Source organism: Kogia breviceps, chromosome 15 (genome assembly GCF_026419965.1).
Source record: "Kogia breviceps isolate mKogBre1 chromosome 15, mKogBre1 haplotype 1, whole genome shotgun sequence".
Classification (NCBI taxonomy): Eukaryota; Metazoa; Chordata; class Mammalia; order Artiodactyla; family Physeteridae; genus Kogia; species Kogia breviceps.
The window spans coordinates 64,334,210-64,353,682 of NC_081324.1; the positions used below are offsets into that span (position 1 = coordinate 64,334,210).

At 56.1% G+C, this 19,473-nt stretch overlaps 1 protein-coding gene across 10 annotated transcripts in view; it reads left to right on the forward strand.

Moving 5' to 3' along the window:
* Window positions 1-19,473, forward strand: part of PI4KA (phosphatidylinositol 4-kinase alpha) — a 94,274-nt gene that overhangs the window by 64,962 nt on the left and 9,839 nt on the right. For 7 of the 10 annotated variants that reach the window (XR_010836999.1, XM_067015657.1, XM_067015653.1 and 4 more), the window contains 20 exons: window positions 235-317; window positions 4,062-4,132; window positions 4,208-4,332; window positions 5,377-5,458; window positions 5,611-5,694; window positions 5,791-5,880; window positions 6,364-6,483; window positions 8,111-8,203; window positions 8,637-8,793; window positions 9,018-9,145; window positions 13,732-13,890; window positions 14,166-14,317; window positions 15,501-15,608; window positions 15,776-15,903; window positions 16,812-16,931; window positions 17,024-17,103; window positions 17,193-17,386; window positions 18,256-18,346; window positions 18,655-18,822; window positions 19,026-19,079. Coding sequence is in view for 9 of the 10 variants with exons in the window: in XM_067015657.1 (XP_066871758.1) it covers window positions 235-317; window positions 4,062-4,132; window positions 4,208-4,332; window positions 5,377-5,458; window positions 5,611-5,694; window positions 5,791-5,880; window positions 6,364-6,483; window positions 8,111-8,203; window positions 8,637-8,793; window positions 9,018-9,145; window positions 13,732-13,890; window positions 14,166-14,317; window positions 15,501-15,608; window positions 15,776-15,903; window positions 16,812-16,931; window positions 17,024-17,103; window positions 17,193-17,386; window positions 18,256-18,346; window positions 18,655-18,822; window positions 19,026-19,079 (2,287 nt within the window). In the remaining variant the exon portion in view is untranslated. The remainder of the gene's footprint in view (window positions 1-234; window positions 318-4,061; window positions 4,133-4,207; window positions 4,333-5,376; window positions 5,459-5,610; window positions 5,695-5,790; window positions 5,881-6,363; window positions 6,484-8,110; window positions 8,204-8,636; window positions 8,794-9,017; window positions 9,146-13,731; window positions 13,891-14,165; window positions 14,318-15,500; window positions 15,609-15,775; window positions 15,904-16,811; window positions 16,932-17,023; window positions 17,104-17,192; window positions 17,387-18,255; window positions 18,347-18,654; window positions 18,823-19,025; window positions 19,080-19,473) is intronic. The other 3 variants (XM_067015654.1, XM_067015656.1, XM_067015659.1) reach the window with 1 other exon arrangement.

The following is a 19,473-nucleotide window of genomic DNA, read 5'->3' on the forward strand; positions in this document are numbered from 1 at the left end:
CGAATATTCTGTAGCAAAACAGTGAGCTGCCTCTCATTTTGGTGGCTGCCTGATGTGCCGTTGGTTGATGGACATGCAGCTGGTGCCATTAGGACCCTGTGCATGTGACCCTTAAAACCCCTGGCTTGCAGGGAGTGGCTGCCCTCACAGCCTCATCTGCCCGGGCAGCATTCCAACTGCGGGGGGGTGGGTGGGGGGCAGAGCTTCAGACTCACTCAGAGCTGTTCCCTCTAGGGTCCTGCGCTCGACAGATCCTGACCGCTTCCAGGTAATGTTCTGCTACTTTGAGGATAAAGCTATTCAGAAAGACAAGTCTGGTAAGTTGACTCCTGCGGGCTTCTCGTAATGAACTGAGATTTAATAGTGTAAAAAAGAATACTGCATCCTGTTTTCTGTCTTTGTCGAGAAAATAGTTTCATGAGGCTATGTACTACATTGGAAAGATTAGTATAAAACATTTGACCCTAAAACATATACATCTTTCTGGCTCTGCCTCTGCTGCCAGGGGCCCGAGAGCAGAAGCACTGATGCTCAGATGTGCTCCAGCCCCCAGGTTTCAGTCCCAGACACTATCCTCTGCTGAGGGATCCTGGGCTCCTCGGACGGTCTGGATGGACCTGGGACATCTTGTGGCCAAGGAGCAGTAGTGCTTCTTAGGCATCTGAGGCAGGCTGAGAGGACTAAGAATCAGGCTACAGGGGCTCCCAGCTAACAGATTATCAGAATTTGAGCATGGATACAGTATTTCTATTATTTTGCTTAAAAGAAGGGCAAATATACTAGGAAGTATATACCCAAATACATTAGGAGATTATATATTATATATGCTTATATATATGATATCATAATTTTGTTTCTTCCACTGAAGTATTTGTGAAGTAGGGACATGTAGTTGTTTTTCTCATGCAATCAGGAAAGAGGGAGTAGCAAGAAAGAGCTGCATGGTCCAAGGAGAGGCAGGGCACCTGTGTAAGGTCACACCTGGTCTCAGTGACCAGGTAGGAAGGGCGCCCAGCAGGTGATGGGCAGAGACATCCCGCGAGCAGCCTGTTAGAGGCGCTTATTAGCGGAGAGCAGAGAGCTCGCTGGGGGGCATCCCACTCCTTGCCGTGGGGGCTCCACGCCTCAGCAGGCCTGCTGTCCACAAGGAGACCCCACTCACTACCACACTTTTCCAGCAGGCCAGGACCTGTGGGCCACATCTGATTTAAGGCTGCATCCTTCTTTTCTGAGAAAGTTTCGGGATACAAAAGTCTGTGTGAAACATGAGGGCTTGCAAGTCCCAGGATGCAGTGTCCTCAGACCCTGGGCTCACAGGGCCTCGGCATGACTAGTCCCAACAGGACAACACTCCCAGGGAGACAGAAACAGAATTAACCTCTCTAGGGTATCAAAATGTGCCCATCACCAAAACCCTACTGAGGTGAACCTAAGATAAGAATAGGAATTAAGGGCTTCCCTGGTGGCACAGTGGTTGAGAGTCCGCCTGCCGATGTAGGGGACACGGGTTCGTGCCCCGGTCTGGGAAAATCCCACATGCCGCGGAGCGGCTGGGCCCATGAGCCATGGCCACTGAGCCTGCGCGTCCGGAGCCTGTGCTCCGCAATGGGAGAGGCCACAACAGTGAGAGGCCCGCGTACCACAAAAAAAAAAAAAAGAATAGGAATTAAAACATGAAGAGATATTAAATTGAGGCAGCAAAGAAAAAAATTAAATTCATGGTACTGGCACTGTTTGCCAGTTTTAGTATAAGGACACTGATAAATTGTAGCATCATTGCGTTGGTCTATGTGCTGATTTATAAGGTATTTAAAAATTGAAGAGACTCAAATATTAGACCTATGCTTTAATTAAATGCTTAGAAGAATATGATGAAGTTTATAAATGTGTTTAAATATTTGATGAAATTTAGTATGCTCAATTCTCAAATTTTTTAATGTATCACATGTAATAATGCATTTATTCAGTAAATGGTATTAGCAATCATTTCAAGTATTCTCAGAATAAAAGTTTTTAAGAAACTAAACTAGTTCCTAAAATGTTAGGAAGAAATTATTCATGAAGTTATGTTACAGAATCTTTTTAAACAAATATTGTTTTTATTGGTTGATTGCAAAAAGAATTAGCTTTTCAGATTCAATGAACAGTGTTTTACTATTCTTAAAGGCATTTTTTTGAATCATGCTTTCTGAAATTTCCTGGAGTGAATGGACACATACCTGCAGATATTCCCCAGTCTGAACAGATTATTCAATGGATTTATTCTTTTTTACACATTCTAATTTACTCTCCAAGTGCCCTTGGATGGATGATTTTTTTTTTTTTTTTTTTACAAGCATCCTTGGTTTGCTAGATCCACGAGGTCTGGTTGATTAACAGTGTGAGAAAGTGTTTTGAGGGATGCTAAGTGATGATTCTAAGGTTAATAAATTTGGCATTGATACAGTTAGTAGTGAGGAGTCTTGGGACTTCCCTGGTGGCACAGTGGATAGGACTCCGAGCTCCCAGGGGGGAGGGGTTCGATGCAGGGCGCCCGGGTTCGACCCCTGGTCAGGGAACTAGATCCTGCATGCATGCCACAACTAAGAAGCCTGCCTGCCACAACTAAGGAGCCTGTGAGCCACAACTAAGGAGCCAGTGAGCCGAACTAAGGAGCCCAACTGCTGCAACTAAGACCTGGTGCAACCAAATAAATAAATAAAAATGAATTAAAAAAAAAAAAAACACAAGTAGTGAGGAGTCCTTCCCATGCCAGCGCCATCAGCACATTGACGACTCAAGCAGCTTGTTCTTGCCAGTGGAGAACTAATTCCCAGGTGTCTCGGATACCATTTTTTTCTTCTGTTGAAAAATCAGCCCTTGGAGAAATCGCCCCAGGGACTGTGAGGTGCTGCTCCATGTGACCCTGCACAATAGTCCAGAAGTCAGTTTGACTCCTGTGGGGCTGGCAGGGAAGGACAATGGGGGGCCCGGAAGCCCCCTCTGCTGGCAGCACAGGGATGGCCACCAGCCGTCCTAGCAACACAGGGTGTGTCGTGGAGGACGCGTTGGTGTTTTCTCACAGTTCTCTCACCAACACTATGGTTCTCCCACTGTTGTTTTTAAAACTCTGCTCTACCCCATCAGCACTGAGCACACCCAGTGCCCAGACCTTGGTCTCAGAACACTGTTCTCCAGTGAAAGGAACCCGGACTCTGTGGAGGAATGGTGACTCTAGGGAGAGCTGGGGCAGGGAGAGTATAGGCTGAGCCCAGGGTGCCTTGCAGGGCCAGAAAGTAAGGTCATGCCGAAACAAGAGGAAAAAGAGAGAAGGAGAAGGTGGGGAGGCATGTTGCAGGGCCCAGGAGCCGACCAGAGGGAGCAGCCACACAAATGATGAGCCTCCGTGAGTCCCTACTGACTAGACGGTTGAATAAATAAAACATGGGGAGGGACAAGCCTTCAGGTGGAATTCCAGTTGCTAAAAGAAGAAAGAATGTGGAAGATAGAAAATGTCGACAAGAACCAGAGGGACAGCTGCCGCAGAACACACTGATAGATGGTTTCCAGGAGAAGTGGGGGGCTCTGCACAGCTTGACGTGTACAGGTTCTAGGGAGCCACTGCCCCCCCTCCCTGCCCCAGAGTGAGGGCTGGACCTGGGGACTCACATCTGAGAGTGGAGGGAGCATTCAGGGCCAGCCCACCAGTGACATGGGCACCGACTTCACCCTCCCCCCCATAAGATACGACCAGGAGGGCATTTCACCTAAAATCCCATGAGCTTGGTCCAGGCATGAGCGAGCGTCACACATACCTTGATTGAGGGACACCCTACAAGATGCCTGTGCCCTTCAGAAGTGGGGAGGCCAGAAAGACTGCAACAGCCCAAGGAATCAGCACAGACTACTGGGCTCAGAGCCGTGCTGAGTGGATGTCAAGGGGTGCCCTGGACTGGGTCCCGGGACAGAAAGGGGGCCATGGGGGGAAATGCAAGTAAAGCCGAGAGTTTGGGGGACAGTGTTGTATCAGTGACAGATGAGACGGTGATCCCCTCTGCTGACGCCCTGCTCTCCTGTTGCAGGGATGATGCAGTGCGTGATCGCCGTTGCCGACAAGGTGTTTGACGCCTTCCTGAACATGATGGCAGATAAAGTAAGCCTTGTTGGAGCGCCAGCGCACGCCTGCCAGGGCTGTGCGAGGCCTGCAACCTGTCTCTTCTGAATCCAGGCCAAGACCAAGGAGAATGAGGAGGAGTTGGAGCGCCATGCGCAGTTCCTGCTGGTGAACTTCAACCACATCCACAAGCGCATCCGGAGGGTGGCTGACAAGTACCTGTCTGGGCTGGTGGACAAGTGAGCTCGATTTCCTTCTGGTGCTGTGCGTGTGTTCACGTGTGTGCACATGTGTGTGTGTGCATATGTTTGTGTGCACACGTATAGATTTGGGATGCAGGGAAGGGTCGACCTTGCATCATCAATACAGAGAAAAGTGGACTCAGAGTCACAGCTCTCAAAGGGCAGGGCAGCCCCCACAGGATGTTGGCAAGTGAGGAGTCAGTGGCCTAATCCTCCCCTGTTCAGAGTGGTCGGTGCTACTTAGAGCACATCTCCTGACCAGGTGTCATGTCCCTGTTCTCGGGATCCCACCCTCCCTGCTGCAGGGCTCTGGGCTCGCTCTGAGACGCTCATGGCCATCCTAAGTGCCATCTCCCAGCCCAAGGCCTGGTGGAATTAGTTTCTCCCAGGCCCTTAGGAGGAGGGGAGCTCACCTTGAGCTGGTTCCACCCTGGACTTTCCTTGCTGTGTTGGGAGGCACGGCAGGCTCGTGGAACGGGCCCTCCCAGGTGAGGGCCCTCATGGTGGGCTGGGCCGGCCTCATTGCACTGCCATGCCGGGCCTGTCTGCAGCTCCCGCAGGCATCCCCGGAGCCTGCAGCAGACACCATGTGCGTGTCTAGGTAGGGCCAGAGGGCATGTCTGAGCCAGGCCACCGAGCCTGCAGCCTGCTCCCCTTGGCCCAGGGCCATCCGCTTTGAGCAGCAGGGCATTTTCAGCGGTAAACACTACAGTGCTACACAAGCCATGGTTGTGGAACTGTGGAAACGGCGGGCCGTCTATAAGTTACATGCAGATTTTCTATTGTGTGGAGGGTTGGCACCCCCAGCCCCCCATTGTTCAAGGGTCACCTGTCCTGCCATGTTCCGTGTGAGGGTACAGGGGCCCTGGTTGAAAACAGGGAGGATCCCTGTGGGGAGCAGGGAGTGGTCTGGCCAGCGCATAACCAAGATGATGGGGCCGGGGCGGCCGGGGATGGGCAGCAGGAGGGAGGAGGGGCCTTAAGGAGCACAGCTCCTTGGATAGGTGGCTTCTGGGCCCTGAGAGGTGGCTCTGGGTGCAGGTTCCCCCACTTGCTCTGGAGCGGGACAGTGCTGAAGACCATGCTGGACATCCTGCAGACCCTGTCGCTGTCACTGAGCGCCGTGAGTACCCTGCCCACCCTTCTGAGCCTAGCTCATGCCACAAGCGGTGAATGGGGGGTTGCGGGGCTCCCATCACAGATGAGAGGGGTGGGGGAAGGGAGGGAGGTGCTGCACAGGGACCTGCTTTGGAAGAGCGACCTGTGTGCTTTCAGGATATTCACAAGGACCAGCCTTACTACGACATTCCGGACACCCCCTATCGCATTACCGTTCCCGACACCTGCGAAGCGCGAGAGGTGGGCCGGGGGTTCAAACTTCAGCACAAGGCTCTGGGGGACATGGTCCAGCCCTGTGCTCACTAAACTCTGACAGCCCGGCGCACCCTCTTCCAGAGCATCGTCAAGGACTTCGCTGCGCGCTGTGCCATGATCCTGCAGGAGGCCATGAAGTGGGCGCCCACGGTCACCAAGTCTCACCTACAGGTACTTTCTTGAAATCATCAAAAAGTATCCTGGGGAGCTCCTTCCAGCCGTGCAGAGAGCTGTACCCAGACAGCATGCTGGGAATACCGACAGCACTGGTGTGAACTAGCAGACCAGGAACACTGGTCCAGGCCCAGGGTAATGGGACACCCTGTGGGGTGAGCATGCTGGTCAGGGGCCAGGAGGGCAGGTGCGGTGGGACTGGGGGGTGGGCCCAGGAGAGCCGACCGCTTATGGTAGGCAGGACTAGGGGTGCATGCGGGCTTGGCGAGGGTGGCATGGCCAGGGGCCCAGCAGGCCAGCAGGAACAGTGGCTGGCTCTGGCTCTGGTCCCAAGGGAGTGGCAGCCCGAGCGGAGCCATCTCTTCAGTGGATCAGAGCGGGCGACGCCAGCCTTAGAGGCAGGGTTCCCTCCCACACCTCACAAGTGCTGCACAAGGCTTGCTTTTACCTTTAAAATAACACGGCGCTTCCCCGTCTCAGGAATACCTGAACAAACACCAGAACTGGGTGTCGGGGCTGTCGCAGCACACGGGGCTGGCCATGGCCACCGAGAGCATCCTTCAGTTTGCCAGCTACAACAAGCAGAACACCACCCTTGGGGTACGTGTGCCTCTGGGGAGCAGAGTCTCCATCAGCCATGGGAGCCCTGCCCCCACATGGGGAGCTTGCGGTGTCTGCAGCAGACCCCAGGCTCGGGGGAGCTGCTCGCCGTGTTTCTGACGGAGCTCTAAGGTTGATCCTTTATCAGGATCAGGTCCACGACGGACGAAGTGTCCTGCTGGACACAGTCAGCACGTTTTATGGTCATGCTGGCCTGGCCGTCCATTGGACCGAGCCGCACCCTATGTCCTTGGCTTCGTCTCATTCTGCTCGAGGTTCGTTTAGGGGCAGCACGTGCACTGAGGGGTTCCCTCTGAACCAGATCAGAGACTCGCCTCAAAGCTGATGGTTGGCAGCAGTGGCCTGTCCGGAACTGGTGTGATTTGGCGTCTCCGAACCCTGGGGCCCAGTGCAGGGCCTCTGTGGTCCATGGGAGCCCAGGTGGCCACATGCACCTCTGTGCTGCCCGCTCTGGGGTCAGGGGAGGCCAGACACCCTGGTGGGAAGGGAGCTGCCCCTTAGGCAGGCTGAGGACGCGGGCAGAGGCCAGCGGGGCTTGGTCCGGATCTGAGGTGATGTTGCCTAAAAGATTTCGGGATTTTTCCACAGAAAAGTAGTTTTAGGTTAGGTTTTTCCCTTTCCTGTTGCTCAGGAGGGAAGGACATTTTTATCTCTTGTTTTGATCGCTGGTTGTTGGGAGACCCCGGCCCTAGAGCCCCTGCCCTGCAGAAGGTGCAGCCTGTGGCCTGGCTGACCTCTCTGCCCAGAGGGGAGTGGGCTGGGGGCTGATTCGGGGCATAGGAGCGGGGTCAGAGAGATGCAAGGGGGGGAGGGTCTGTCAGCTCTGGGTCCCTCAGGACTGTGCTCAGCCTGGCGAGAGGATCCCGTGTCCCCACTTTCTGGGGAGCAGGCCGAGGTCAGGGACAGTGAGTGGCAGAGCCAGTTTCCCACACATGCCTGCTCCAGGCCACTGTCTCCAAAAAATGTAATGCACTCTCAGGTCACCTTTTTAAAAATGAACCAGCTTAAAATTTTTATGAGAAAACCGCTTATTTTTTGTTTGTGGTTCAGTTTTACTCAGTTTATATCTTTTCCCCTGACCTTCTTTCCCCCCACCCCTACCACCCCAAAATAAAAAATTGCCCAAAACCCCAGCACCTGAGGATTGGTTGTCTCCAGTAGTGTCTGTGTATGATGACTGGCTGTGCTGGTGTGTAGGGAATGGAGCTGAAGGGACAGTGTGAGGTGGCCCTGGGGACACTGGGCAGGTCCAGCTGGAGGAGGGGCCTGGAGGGGTGGGCAGACTGGAGAGGTGAGGCCAAGGCAGGAGAAGTGGGGGCTGTGTGAGCCGATGTCCCTTCTAAGTGTGGGCAGCCACACCAGTGGGGGTGAAGTAGCTGGTCATGGAGCAAAGCTGTAGTCCCAGCTGCCTTCCGGAGATGTTTCAGAGTAAAATGTTTAAAACTGTTTTCCATGTGACCTGGCAGACCCCAGAGCGTGTTTAGAGGTGTTACATTTTATTCACTTGCCATCACTGGAGATTTTAATAACCCGGGTCTGAGCATGACAGCCTCACTGCACTGGGCTTTGGCCACGCGGGTGTGCAGTCACTGTCCTGTCTCTGCAGGCGACTCAGCTCACAGAGCGGCCAGCCTGCGTGAAGAAGGACTACTCCAACTTCATGGCATCCCTCAACCTGCGCAACCGCTACGCAGGCGAGGTAGCCTCCCACCGGGGCGGGGCCCTCAAGCGTCCTCTCCTTCTTGGTGGGGGCGGGAGGTCTGTCTTGGGGGAAGGTTTGGTTCTTGAAAGGAGGGGGAGCTCCTCTCTAGTCAAGTCTTGTGAATAAGAGAGCAGCACCTTTCTTGGGAAAAAAAAGTAATGTCTGATTCAAGAAGCGTGCGGCTGATCTTGTTCAGCCCACGTGCAGGCAGCTCTGCTGTAGCTCAGTGTTGGATTCAGACGTCAGGGCCGGGTCCCCGCCCTCGGGGACTGTCCAGAATGGTGGGAGCAGCACTCGTTTCTAGAGGAGGAGTTCCGGGGCACCGTGCGTGGTGGTGGCAGCACCCAGATGAGCCTGTCACTCCACGTGGGCAACGAAGCCCTGTGATCGGGGTGGCCAGGCCGCATGTGCCTCCGCTGACCTTCCACAGGTGTACGGGATGATCCGCTTCTCAGACGCCACAGGCCGGACGTCTGACCTGAACAAGATGATGGTCCAGGAGCTGAAGGCGGCGTTGGGTGCGAGTGACCCTCAGCACTATACAGAGGCCATGTTCAAGCTGACAGCCATGCTCATCAGCAGCAAAGGTACCACCCAGGCCCGGGCCACCTTGCTGTCCCAGGGAGCGAGTCCTGGCCATGCAGAGAGGCTGTGCTCCCCCGGGAGATCCCTGCGGCATCACACAAGGGACTGGGGTGGGGCTGTAAATAAAAGGCCAGCGCTGTTCCAGCCAGTGCCAACTGTCCTGCTGACCCAGGGAGGCTGTGAGTCGACCTGTCGGGGCCTCTGAACAGCATGCATTTGGTTCCAGACTGTGACCCGCAGCTCCTCCATCACCTGTGCTGGGGTCCCCTCCAGATGTTCAACGAGCACGGCATGGAGACGGCCCTGGCCTGCTGGGAGTGGCTGCTGGCCGGCAAGAACGGAGTGGAAGTGCCGGTAAGATGCCAGCTGCAGGCGGCTGCGGGGTGAGAGGTGGAGAGTCAGTCCTGGCCCCTTGGATGACGAGTGTGCAGACCCCGGGAAAGCCCCTCACCCTCCAGTGCCTCATATGTAAGCAAGACTGTGATATTAAAGCCTGCCCACAGGACTGTCACTGGGACCAGAGGGAGTGTGTTAAAGGACCCAGTGGTGCCTGAAGCTATTATTTTTCCAAAGCTCGGCAGGGGGAGCCATTTCTCTGCGACTGGATGCTTGTGTTTCTCCACAGTGACCGGCGTCCTACCTGCCGACTCTGGGACAGCAGCCCTCCTGCTGGAGGGGGCCCACCCACGGGGAGGGTCTACACACCCTTTCAGCTGGTGGGATGAACACCTAAGAACAGATTTATTTTTCACAGATCCCATTAATTTTCACGGTAATGGGATTTGACATGTTTTTTCTGAGTTTCTTAAGATACGTTGAGATAAGTGGTCAGGAGGAGTGTTCTGTGTTTTTTTTCCCCTGAGGGTCAGCTGGATAACTTCCAAGGATGGAACTGGAGTGTTCCAGGTGTGGAGGTGGCCGTAGTCTCACCTCCTCACGGAGTTTGTGTCCAGCTCACGGTGGTGGAAGTCTGTGGAGGGGCCAAGTCGGGTGTGTGGGGAGCAGAGGCACTGGCCCCTGCCCCCCAGGAGGGAAGTCGGTTGGGTCTGGGCTCTCGCCCCACTGGCTATGCTGTCTTCAGGGTTCCAGGGCAGATCCCTGCCTGTGTGTCAAGGGTGATGGCAAGGGGTCTGCGCAGAGTCTTTGTGAGGATGAGCCGACCTGGCCCACCTCATGGCGGCTGTTGTCACTGCAGGGCGGGGGCACTTCAGTCACAGCTACGTCCCACCCTGTCAGGACCCATGCGTGTATTGTCTTCATCTGTGTTCACTGCTGTGTGTGATACATCACATGCCTTGTAACAGTGCTGTTTGTGTTGTCAAATGCTTTTCCTAAGCCTTATTGGTGTATCCAGACCGTTTCCCATCCTCACGTACGTACCTCTGTATGCTTGGGTCTGTAGTTCTCCTCAGCGCTTCCTGGGCTGCAGGTGGTGGGAGTGAACTCGCAGCCTAGGTCACCTTCATCTCGTGCTTTGGCTGTTCTTCCTGGGTCTGTGGCCCTAAGTTGCCTTTGGCATATTACACATATCTGTCATCTGTTGGCTTGCATTGTTCCTGGGGAGAAATCCACAAATTATCATCCTTTCTCAGTATGTGCTATTTATTGTTTGTTTGTTTTTCCTTTTAGCTATTTTTAGGTTTTTTCAATCTTTGATTTTTAATAGTTTGACTGTTGTGCTTGGGTGTGGTTTTCTGTGTATTTTATGTTGGGATTCCTTGAACTTCCTAAATTTAGAGATGTCAGGTTTTTCATCATACTTGGAAGTTTCAGGCCAGTATTTCATTAAATATATTTTTTACCCAGTTTGCCCCTTCTCACTTGGGCTCCAGGGACGCCTGTGGTGCAGACGTTGTGACGATGGCAGTGTCAGAGGGTCGTCAGCATTCCCTTGGGTTGTTTTCATTCTTTCTCTCGTTTTGGTCCATTTTCATTGGCCTTCTTCCAGTTCCCTGGTACTTCCTCCTGCCTTACTCATTCTGTTGTTAAACCATTTTTAATGTATTTTATTTCAGATATAATCCTCAGATCTAGGATTTCAGTTTCTTTTTTATACTTTGTATTTCTTTCCCGAGAATCTCTGTATCTTCACCTTTTCTTTCTATCTTTTCTGGTAAATCTCTAATCATATTTTTGGTAATTACTTGAAAATCCTTATCTGGTCGGTTAGTTCTAGCATCAGGGTCATCTGTGTTCAAGTTTGTGACTGTGGACCTGACACTGTTTAGAAAAACAGTGGAGACTGAGGGGCCCTGCTGCTTTATCTTCTTGTGCCTGGTGGCTGAAGTAAAGGCCGCACCCCCGAGGGGCTCATCTTGGCAAGAAGGGTGGGTTCTTCCTGCTTTGCATCACACCTTCACATCTTTTTTTTTTTGGCTGTGTTTGGTCTTCGTTGCTGAGCATGGGCTTTTCTCTAGTTGTGGTGAGCAGGGGCTACTCTTCGTTGAAGTGAGTGGGCTTCTCATTGCGGTGGCTTGTTTTGTTGCGGAGCATAGGCTCTAGGCGCGCGGGCTTCAGTAGTTGTGGCGTGCAGGCTCAGTATTTGTGGCTCACAGGCTCTAAAGCGCAGGCTCAGTAGTTGTGGTGCACAGGCTTAGTTGCTCCACAGCATGTGGGATGTTCCAAGACCAGGGATCGAACCTGTGTCCCCTGCATTGGCAGGTAGATTCTTAACCACTGAGCCACCAGGGAAGTCCCCAAGGAGGAGTTTTTATGCCAAGCAAACTGCTACGTCATTTGGGGTCTGTCAGACTCCAGTCTGTCCCCTGCCTCTGCCATCATCAGTAGCTCGGCTGGCTTGAGGTTTCAGCCTTGGCAGGTCCGTCCACCACTCGTGCCAGACCTAGTGCTAGTCCCGGGCTGTTGGGGTCATCCTTCCCAGGGAAATGTGATCTCTCTCTGGAAAGCAGCTCTTGGCAGCTCTTCACCTGCCCTCCTCAACAGCCCGACAGCTATGTGTGGGTTTGGTGTCACCAAGCTCTTGCTGTTGGCTCAGGGCTGAAGGCTGCCTGTCTCCCTGCTCCTGGCCTCTGCAAGGACCTGCTGTCCAGGCCCAGCTATGCCCCACACCCCATAGTGGGGGCTGCTCCCCTATATTTCTATGTCTTTAGTATCATTGCATCCTGTTTTTTTCATTTTTTCTATTATCTGACAATGTTTGCTGGTTATGGAGCAGTTGGAAGGTATGAACACAAAGAAAACAAAAATCGTCCATAGCCCCAACTCAGAGGCTGGTGCTGCTGGAGTCTTTTGCATTCATGGGGAGATAAAGCGTGAGCAATCTTATTGGTCTCGTATAGCACGAGGGTCTGGGCCTTCGTTCTACTGAGACAGGAAGGAATTCTGGTCCCCTGGTTCTGTAACCTGTAACAAGTGCACAGGCCCAGACTGGCCCCCACCATCCCGCAGTCTGTAAACACCCAGACAAAATCCTCATGGCCATCTCTGCGCCCCGACACTCCACGGCGAGCCTTAGCGAATCCTGTCAGGTCTACCTTTTATCTTTAAAGCATCTTCAGAATCTGACCACCTCTCAGCAGCCCGGCCCAGCCCCCCGTCTCTCCCCTGCACGTGGAGACAACCCAGCCTCTGCTTTCCCCCCGGGCCCCTCCACCTTCTCTACACAGAGGAGCCAGGAAAATGGGTTAGATCAGGGCCCTCCTGCGCCCGGACCTTTCCATGCTGCTTGTGCTCACGCAGAGCAGAGGTGGACGGTGTTTGACCAGCAAGGCCCCTCTGCACCCTGTTGCCACCACAGGCACCCTGCGATCCCTGCTGCCCCAGCCCCGGTGGGCTCCTGCTTTAGACTGCGGGTGCCGGTCCCTCCCCGGCAGTGCTGTCCTCAGACAAGTTTTCTCCAGGGATGGTCTGAGCTGTGCCCTCTGCCTGGGGCCTGAAACGCCGCCATGCCGTCCCCACTTCCCTTCACAGCTGTTTGCCCCCAGCGGAGAGCACCGTGCAGTCTGTAGGCTGCTTCTACTCAGCCTGGACCTGAGTTGTGTTTGTTCGTTACACTCATGCCCTGAGCCTGGAAGGCAGGCCCTGGCCAAGGTGGCGACCAGGACGGGGGGGACAAATGGTGGGCAGGCAACCTGGCGGGCTGCTCCCTTACCTTCCACCCTGCAACACGTTGGCTACAGGGGCGAACGCCGGGAGTCCATCCTTGTGTTGTGGATGGGCTCCTGTCTGCGGTGGACTCTGTCCTCACCTCATGGCCTCCAGATGGCTTCTGTGCCTGCAGGCAGGGAGGAGGGCAGAGGGCAGAGGTGAGCATCACCTCCCTGCCTTCTTCCTCAGGTCTCCCCTGACTCGCACTGCTCACTGCTGCTAATGAGTGGGCGAGGGGACCTGAGACCGGCCGCTTGGCGCCCTGAACAGCCATGGAGTGGGAGGAGGGATGGGGTCCCCGCATCCCCGCAGGGGCTCTGAATGCCCTGGAAGGAGCCGCTGGCTGTTGTCAGGCCACAGAGGCTGCTCCCCTGCGAACCCCTCGCCCAGGCTGGTGGGGTCACAGGCTCCACTCGGCCCCCACAGTTCTTCCCTGAGCCTGGTTAGCGGCATGAAGGTGTCGTGCCGGGTCCATGGGGGTGGAGAGGAGGAACTGGGTTCTGGAGCATGCCACCCCCCTGCCACTGCCAGCCCAGAGGCCCTGCGCAGGCGGCTTCCCCTGGGTGGTTTCCAGGCAGTGCTGTCACGGGTGGGCTGCACCACAAAGCAGGACACACTCCTGGCTGTGGTCCAGGAGGGGCTTCTGGTGAGAAAAGGCTGGAAAGTGGGATCATGGGGAGATCTTAGTGATTTTTTTTCTTCATACCTTCCTCGGTTTTCTAAATTTTGTTCAGTGATTATATATTCCTTTTATGATTAAAAAAACAAAACAAAACAAACCAGCAAGCCTCTTTCTGCGCCCCACGGAGGGGCTAACGCCTGCATTCTTGCAGTTCATGCGGGAGATGGCGGGCGCCTGGCAGATGACAGTGGAGCAGAAGTTCGGCTTGTTTTCTGCGGAGATAAAGGAAGCAGACCCCCTGGCTGCATCGGAAGCCAGTCAGCCCAAACCCTGTGCCCCTGAGGTGACCCCTCACTGCATCTGGATCGATGTACGTGCCCCCCTGGCTCCCCTGTGCTCCATCCACTCTTCCCCAGGGTCAGGGGCTGCCCTGGGACTGCAGGTTGAAGACTGCCCCACCTGGGGGGTAGCTGGCCCATCTCTCTCCCCAGGCCCCTCCGGTCTCGTCCCACTGCCCCGCAGACCCCACCTGCCCTCCTGTGGGCCGGAGCCCCTCCTTGGCAGGCAGTGGTGGCTTGAGGGTGGGCGGTCACCTGGCCCCGCCAGCAAGATGGCCCCGCCAGCAGCCTATCCCTTTCCGTCCAGTTCCTGGTGCAGCGGTTCGAGATTGCCAAGTACTGCAGCTCTGACCAGGTGGAGATCTTCTCCAGCCTACTGCAGCGGTCCATGTCTCTGAGCATCGGGGGCACTGCGGGGAGCATGAACCGGCATGTAGCGGCCATCGGGCCCCGCTTCAAGTGAGAGCTCACCCCAGGGCCTGCTCCTGGGTTTCCTGTGGTTGGTCACTTGTTCACCAGAAACTGACCGAGCCCCCAGTACATGCAGGGCCGCTGGGAAAGGCATCCGCACATGATGGCTGGGGCCACCAAGCCCTTTCGGGGCTGGGGACATGGGGCAGCCTGCTGTCCACGGCAGGGAAGTCTGCAGGAGGAGCTTCAGGTGGGGATCCGGCCAGCCAAACTCTGGGGGTGGGCAGCAGCAAAAGGATTCTGGTGACACATTGGAGGGGGAAGAACGGCCAGCTGTGTGGCGGAGCCTGGTGTGACAGCTCAGGCCCATTTACCCTCTGAGGCCAGTTGTGCCAATTGCACACCAAGCCCTGTGCAAAACCAGCCACACCAGGGGAGGGCACACACCCCCATATGCAGCATGTGGCCCAGTGGGCCTCAAACCAGGTGTGGTGGTCAGGGGCGCTGTGGACACATCAGGAGGGCCTGGCCTGGCATGGGGAGGGCTCTTGACTGGGCCTGCAGATACCTGGGGGGTCAGATGGAGGGAGGGTGAGGGGCCCCTGCAGGTGGGCACCACTCTGCCTACCTGTTGCCCTCCCTGAGCTCTTGACTCATGTTCCTGCAGCCCACTGGGCACCCCCTCGGGCCGTGCTTCTCAAACCAGTACCCAAGGGCTAGTTCTCTTTTTCCCTAATTTCCAGTCTGTCATGGACCTATACTTTTACAAATTGCAACGAGAATGGGTTAGTAGGAGAGGATCCATGCTGGACTGTCCCAGCCATGGGAAGTGGCCATGGAGACGAGCAGGAGGGCTGCCCGTTCCTGACCAGCACGTCTGTGGATGCCTGCAGGGCAGCCCTGACCTTGCAGAATCCAAGCAGGTTGTTCTTAGAACCTGAGTTCCACCTTCGTAGTCCCAGTAGGTGATGGTACCTCAGGGAGTGGTTTGCAGTTTGTGGGACCAAAGCTTCTGGCCGAGGGGCAGAGTCACACACACATTGTTTTCCCCCCAACAAAAATGAAGGTTTAAAAAACCTTTCGTAAGGCACCAGGGTACAATAATCCGAGATGGGTGACCACCTGCCCAATCCACATACCTGGCAGGAGGGCTCTGCCACCCGCAGGTGGGCCCTGAGCTTAGGGGGAGGTTTGAAGGGGGCGCCACTTGCTGACCGGGGCCCTCTTGTAGGCTGCTGACCCTCGGCCTGACCCTCCTGCACGCGGACGTGCTTCCCAATGCGACCATCCGCAATGTGCTCCGTGAGAAGATCTACTCCACTGCCTTCGACTACTTCAGGTGCTGCCCCCACCCCCCCAAGCCCCCGGGCCTGGGTCACTTAGCCTGCTGGGTGCCGACCCCCCGCTTAGCGGCCCAACTTGTCATTAGGAGGCTGCGCGCCCCACCTCGCCGCGCTTCCTGACTCCTAGACCCTGGCACTCACCCTCATCCCTGGCTGTTTGCAGTTGTCCCCCAAAGTTCCCTACGCAGGGAGAGAAGAGGCTGCGTGAGGACATAAGCATAATGATTAAATTCTGGACCGCCATGTTCTCAGATAAGAAGTACCTGACTGCCAGCCAGCTCGTCCCCCCAGGTGAGCCCCAGCCTCAGCTGTGCTGCATGGTCACCGGAGGCCCACACCTGCCTGGTCATCTCTTCTCTGGCCGCTGCTAGGGAGCAGGAAGGAGGGCAGGGTCTCTAAGCAGACAGGCAGACACCCCTCGGTGTAACTTCCCAGCGCCAGGCCGTTCACAGGGGCCCCCTGCGTGCCCGACGGTCTGTGTTGGATTACAGCCTGTGTGCTGGGAGGGATAGGGCACGGTCCATTGTCACCTGGTGGGGCCAGTCTTACGGGCAGGCGACTCCAACATGGGGGGTCGTGGGAACATCCCCTGAGGACAGGCACTTGCCCTGCAGCAGTTGGGGACCAGGGGCAGTTTTCTGGAAGAGGTGACGTGTGAGCTGCATCTCAGAGCATGGAGGGTGGACGGGGTTAGGGAAAGGCGCTGAAGTGGGAGCCAGCAGCCGCCCCACAGGAGGAAGCCCTGCTCTTGTCTCTCTGAAGCATGTAGCTGGTCACGCGCCCAGGCTGGGGGAGGCGTGTGTCTCCGCAGGCAGACCCATGCGGACAGCCTGGCCGCCACAAAAGGGAAAAGCAGGCACAGTGATTGTAAACAGCTCTTGGCTCCACTCAGAGCAGGGCAGGCAGCCCTTCCATCTATCCTCACGGGTCCCCGAGTCATCGCCATGTAGGAGGACACCGGGAGGTCAGTGCCATAATTGATCAAGGTGGCTCCTCGATTTGCTTTGCTTTGGGCTCAGGGGAACATAACACACTTTAGAAAGCTTCCATCTGCAGTGTGGTTCATGAGGAACTTTGCAGACGCCTGGTTCGTTCAGGGAAGCCATCACCGGTCGTCTCCCCCACCTACTTCCCTACAGCTGCCTTGTCTGTGGTGAAGGTCCAGACATCTCTTTCTAGAATGCTGTGTCTGCCCACAGATAACCAGGACACCCGGAGCAACCTGGACATAGCAGTTGGCTCGCGCCAGCAGGCTACACAGGGCTGGATCAACACCTACCCGCTGTCTAGCGGCATGTCCACCATCTCCAAGAAGTCAGGTCAGTGGGGCTTTGCTGCCGGGTCCCTTGGGCCCTTGGGGTCATAGAGCAGCTCCAAGGGACACTGTGCCCTTTCCCCCCACCATCCCCAGGCATGTCCAAGAAGACCAACCGGGGCTCCCAGCTGCACAAGTACTACATGAAGCGCCGGACGCTGCTGCTGTCCCTGCTGGTGAGGCCCGTGCGCCATGCCTGCAGTGCTGGGGTGGGGGAGGGGCGCGGGCCATGCAGAGGCGCATCTGTGTCTGTGTCCCTCACCAGGCCACTGAGATCGAGCGTCTCATCACGTGGTACAACCCACTGTCGGCCCCGGAGCTAGAGCTAGACCAGGCCGGAGAGAGCAGTGTGGCCAACTGGAGGTCCAAGTACATCAGCCTGAGCGAGAAGCAGTGGAAGGACAATGTGAACCTTGCCTGGAACATCTCTCCTCATCTGGCCGTGCAGCTGCCAGCCAGGTGGGCTGCCTGAGAGGCCCTGCTGAAGGTCCAGCACGGGGCATCTGGCGGGGGGAAAGCACGTGTCACAGCCAAGGACTGTAAGGGAAGAGCCATCATAGCCTCAGACGCTCCCCAGTCCTGTGCAGTGATGGGGTCTGTCCTGCCGGGGGCCCAGCACCCCAGAGCCCGAGGAGATAACATCAGGGCACCCCAGGGCCTCATCTTGTTTGATGAGGAAAGGAAACACCTGTGGTTACTCTGGGAGGTAGGCCTGGGGGGTCTGGGTTGGTTCCTGGGTGGCATCTTCAGGCAGAAGGCTACTCAGAGGGGCAACTGGCAGCCGAGTGTCCTGTGAGCTGTCCTGAGGCAGCTCTTAACAGGGACAGGACTCAGGCCAGTAGGTGCTGAGAGGGGCTTCCCAGGCCCCCTGTGCTGAATCCCAGTAGACTCCATGTGACTGCGTGCAGGGTGGGCCTTTCTTCCCCGGAGCCCATGCTGCATACTTATTGCTTCCTTCTTCGGGTCCTAAGTCCTCCTCAGGACAGGATTGCAGCCTGACGGCATTTAGGCAGCAGCTGCCTGCCTTAGCCTTGGGCGGTCACACCTGAACACTTTGCACCCACCCTCCCACCTGCCAGGGTGCCTTCTGGCCCACGGGTGCCACACCGTGGATGGGCTGCTTTGAGGGCCAGGCCAAGGGAGGTGTCCTTTGAAGTATCATTCCTGCTCTAGGGAGTTCTGCCCTTGGGTCACAGCCGGTCACAGTAAACACCATGTCCATAGCCAGAGTGCTCAGATGTCACTGGGTGTTGGTCCACATCCCTCAGTCCAGGGCTCCCCCAACCCCTGTCTTCGGTGTCTGCCACCCACACCCTCTGTGCCTGCAGGTTCAAAAACACAGAAGCTATCGGCAATGAGGTGACCCGTCTGGTTCGGTTGGACCCAGGAGCCGTTAGTGACATCCCCGAAGCCATCAAGGTAGCGTGGTGGGTAGTGTGCCAGGGCCTGGTCCTAAGCGCACAGAAACAGAACTGCTTCCAGGGATGCCTGGGGGTGAGGAACACAACCAAAACCCACTGACCTCAGTGGTACCACGATTTTTCCGATCTCTTGTGCTATCTACTCTTCAGATGAAACATTTACTGTGTTTACAGTAGAAAAACGTTGAGTGTATTTCACCCTGGTTGAAGTTGTGCTGTTGTATGTAATGTGTCAGAAGCTGTTATAAATGCTTTGCGGTTTTCACTCCCTGGGGGCATCCCTGTGACTCCCTGCTTCCTCCGCAGTTCCTGGTCACCTGGCACACCATCGACGCCGATGCCCCCGAGCTCAGCCATGTGCTGTGCTGGGCGCCCGCAGACCCACCCACAGGCCTGTCCTACTTCTCCAGCATGTACCCGCCGCACCCGCTCACAGCGCAGTACGGGGTCAAAGTCCTACGGTCCTTCCCACCGGTGAGCCCATGTGCTGGGTCGGCCTCGGGGGGCTGCCCAGCCTCATGGGGGGACGGAGGGCAGGCCTGATTGAGGGTGAGGACGTGTCCTGGGGGTAGAGAGACAGCAGGGCCAGTCCAGGCGGGGTGGAGCCCTGAGACCCCTGTCCTGCATGGTGCTCTCACCCCTCCCTGAGTCATGGCTGCTCCTCCCCTACCACACAGGATGCCATCCTGTTCTACATCCCCCAGATCGTGCAGGCCCTCAGGTATGACAAGGTAAGGCATGCAGCACGGGCCGACCAGCCTGGAGGGCCGGGTGGGCAGCGGGACGGAGCCCAGGAGCAGGGCCACTGAGCTGGGACCTGGGCCTGAGGTCTCTCTCCCCCATGTGGTCGGTCGTCCAGCACCCGAGGCCCAGTCCTGCTGTGCTGGGTGAGCAGGTTCTAGAAACATTGCCAGCTGCTTTCTCAGGGTGGGCGACCTGGCCTGGGACCCGTACCTGCTGGATGGGGTTCTCAGCAGGTCCCCTAGCTCCCAAATCCAGCTCCCTGTCTCCTGGGGGGAGTGGCCAGGGGGTTGGAGGGGACAGCGTGTGTATTAGTGAGCTCAGGCCACCCTGGCAAAGTACACAGACTCGGGGCTTAAACTACAGGGAGCTCCTTCCACACAG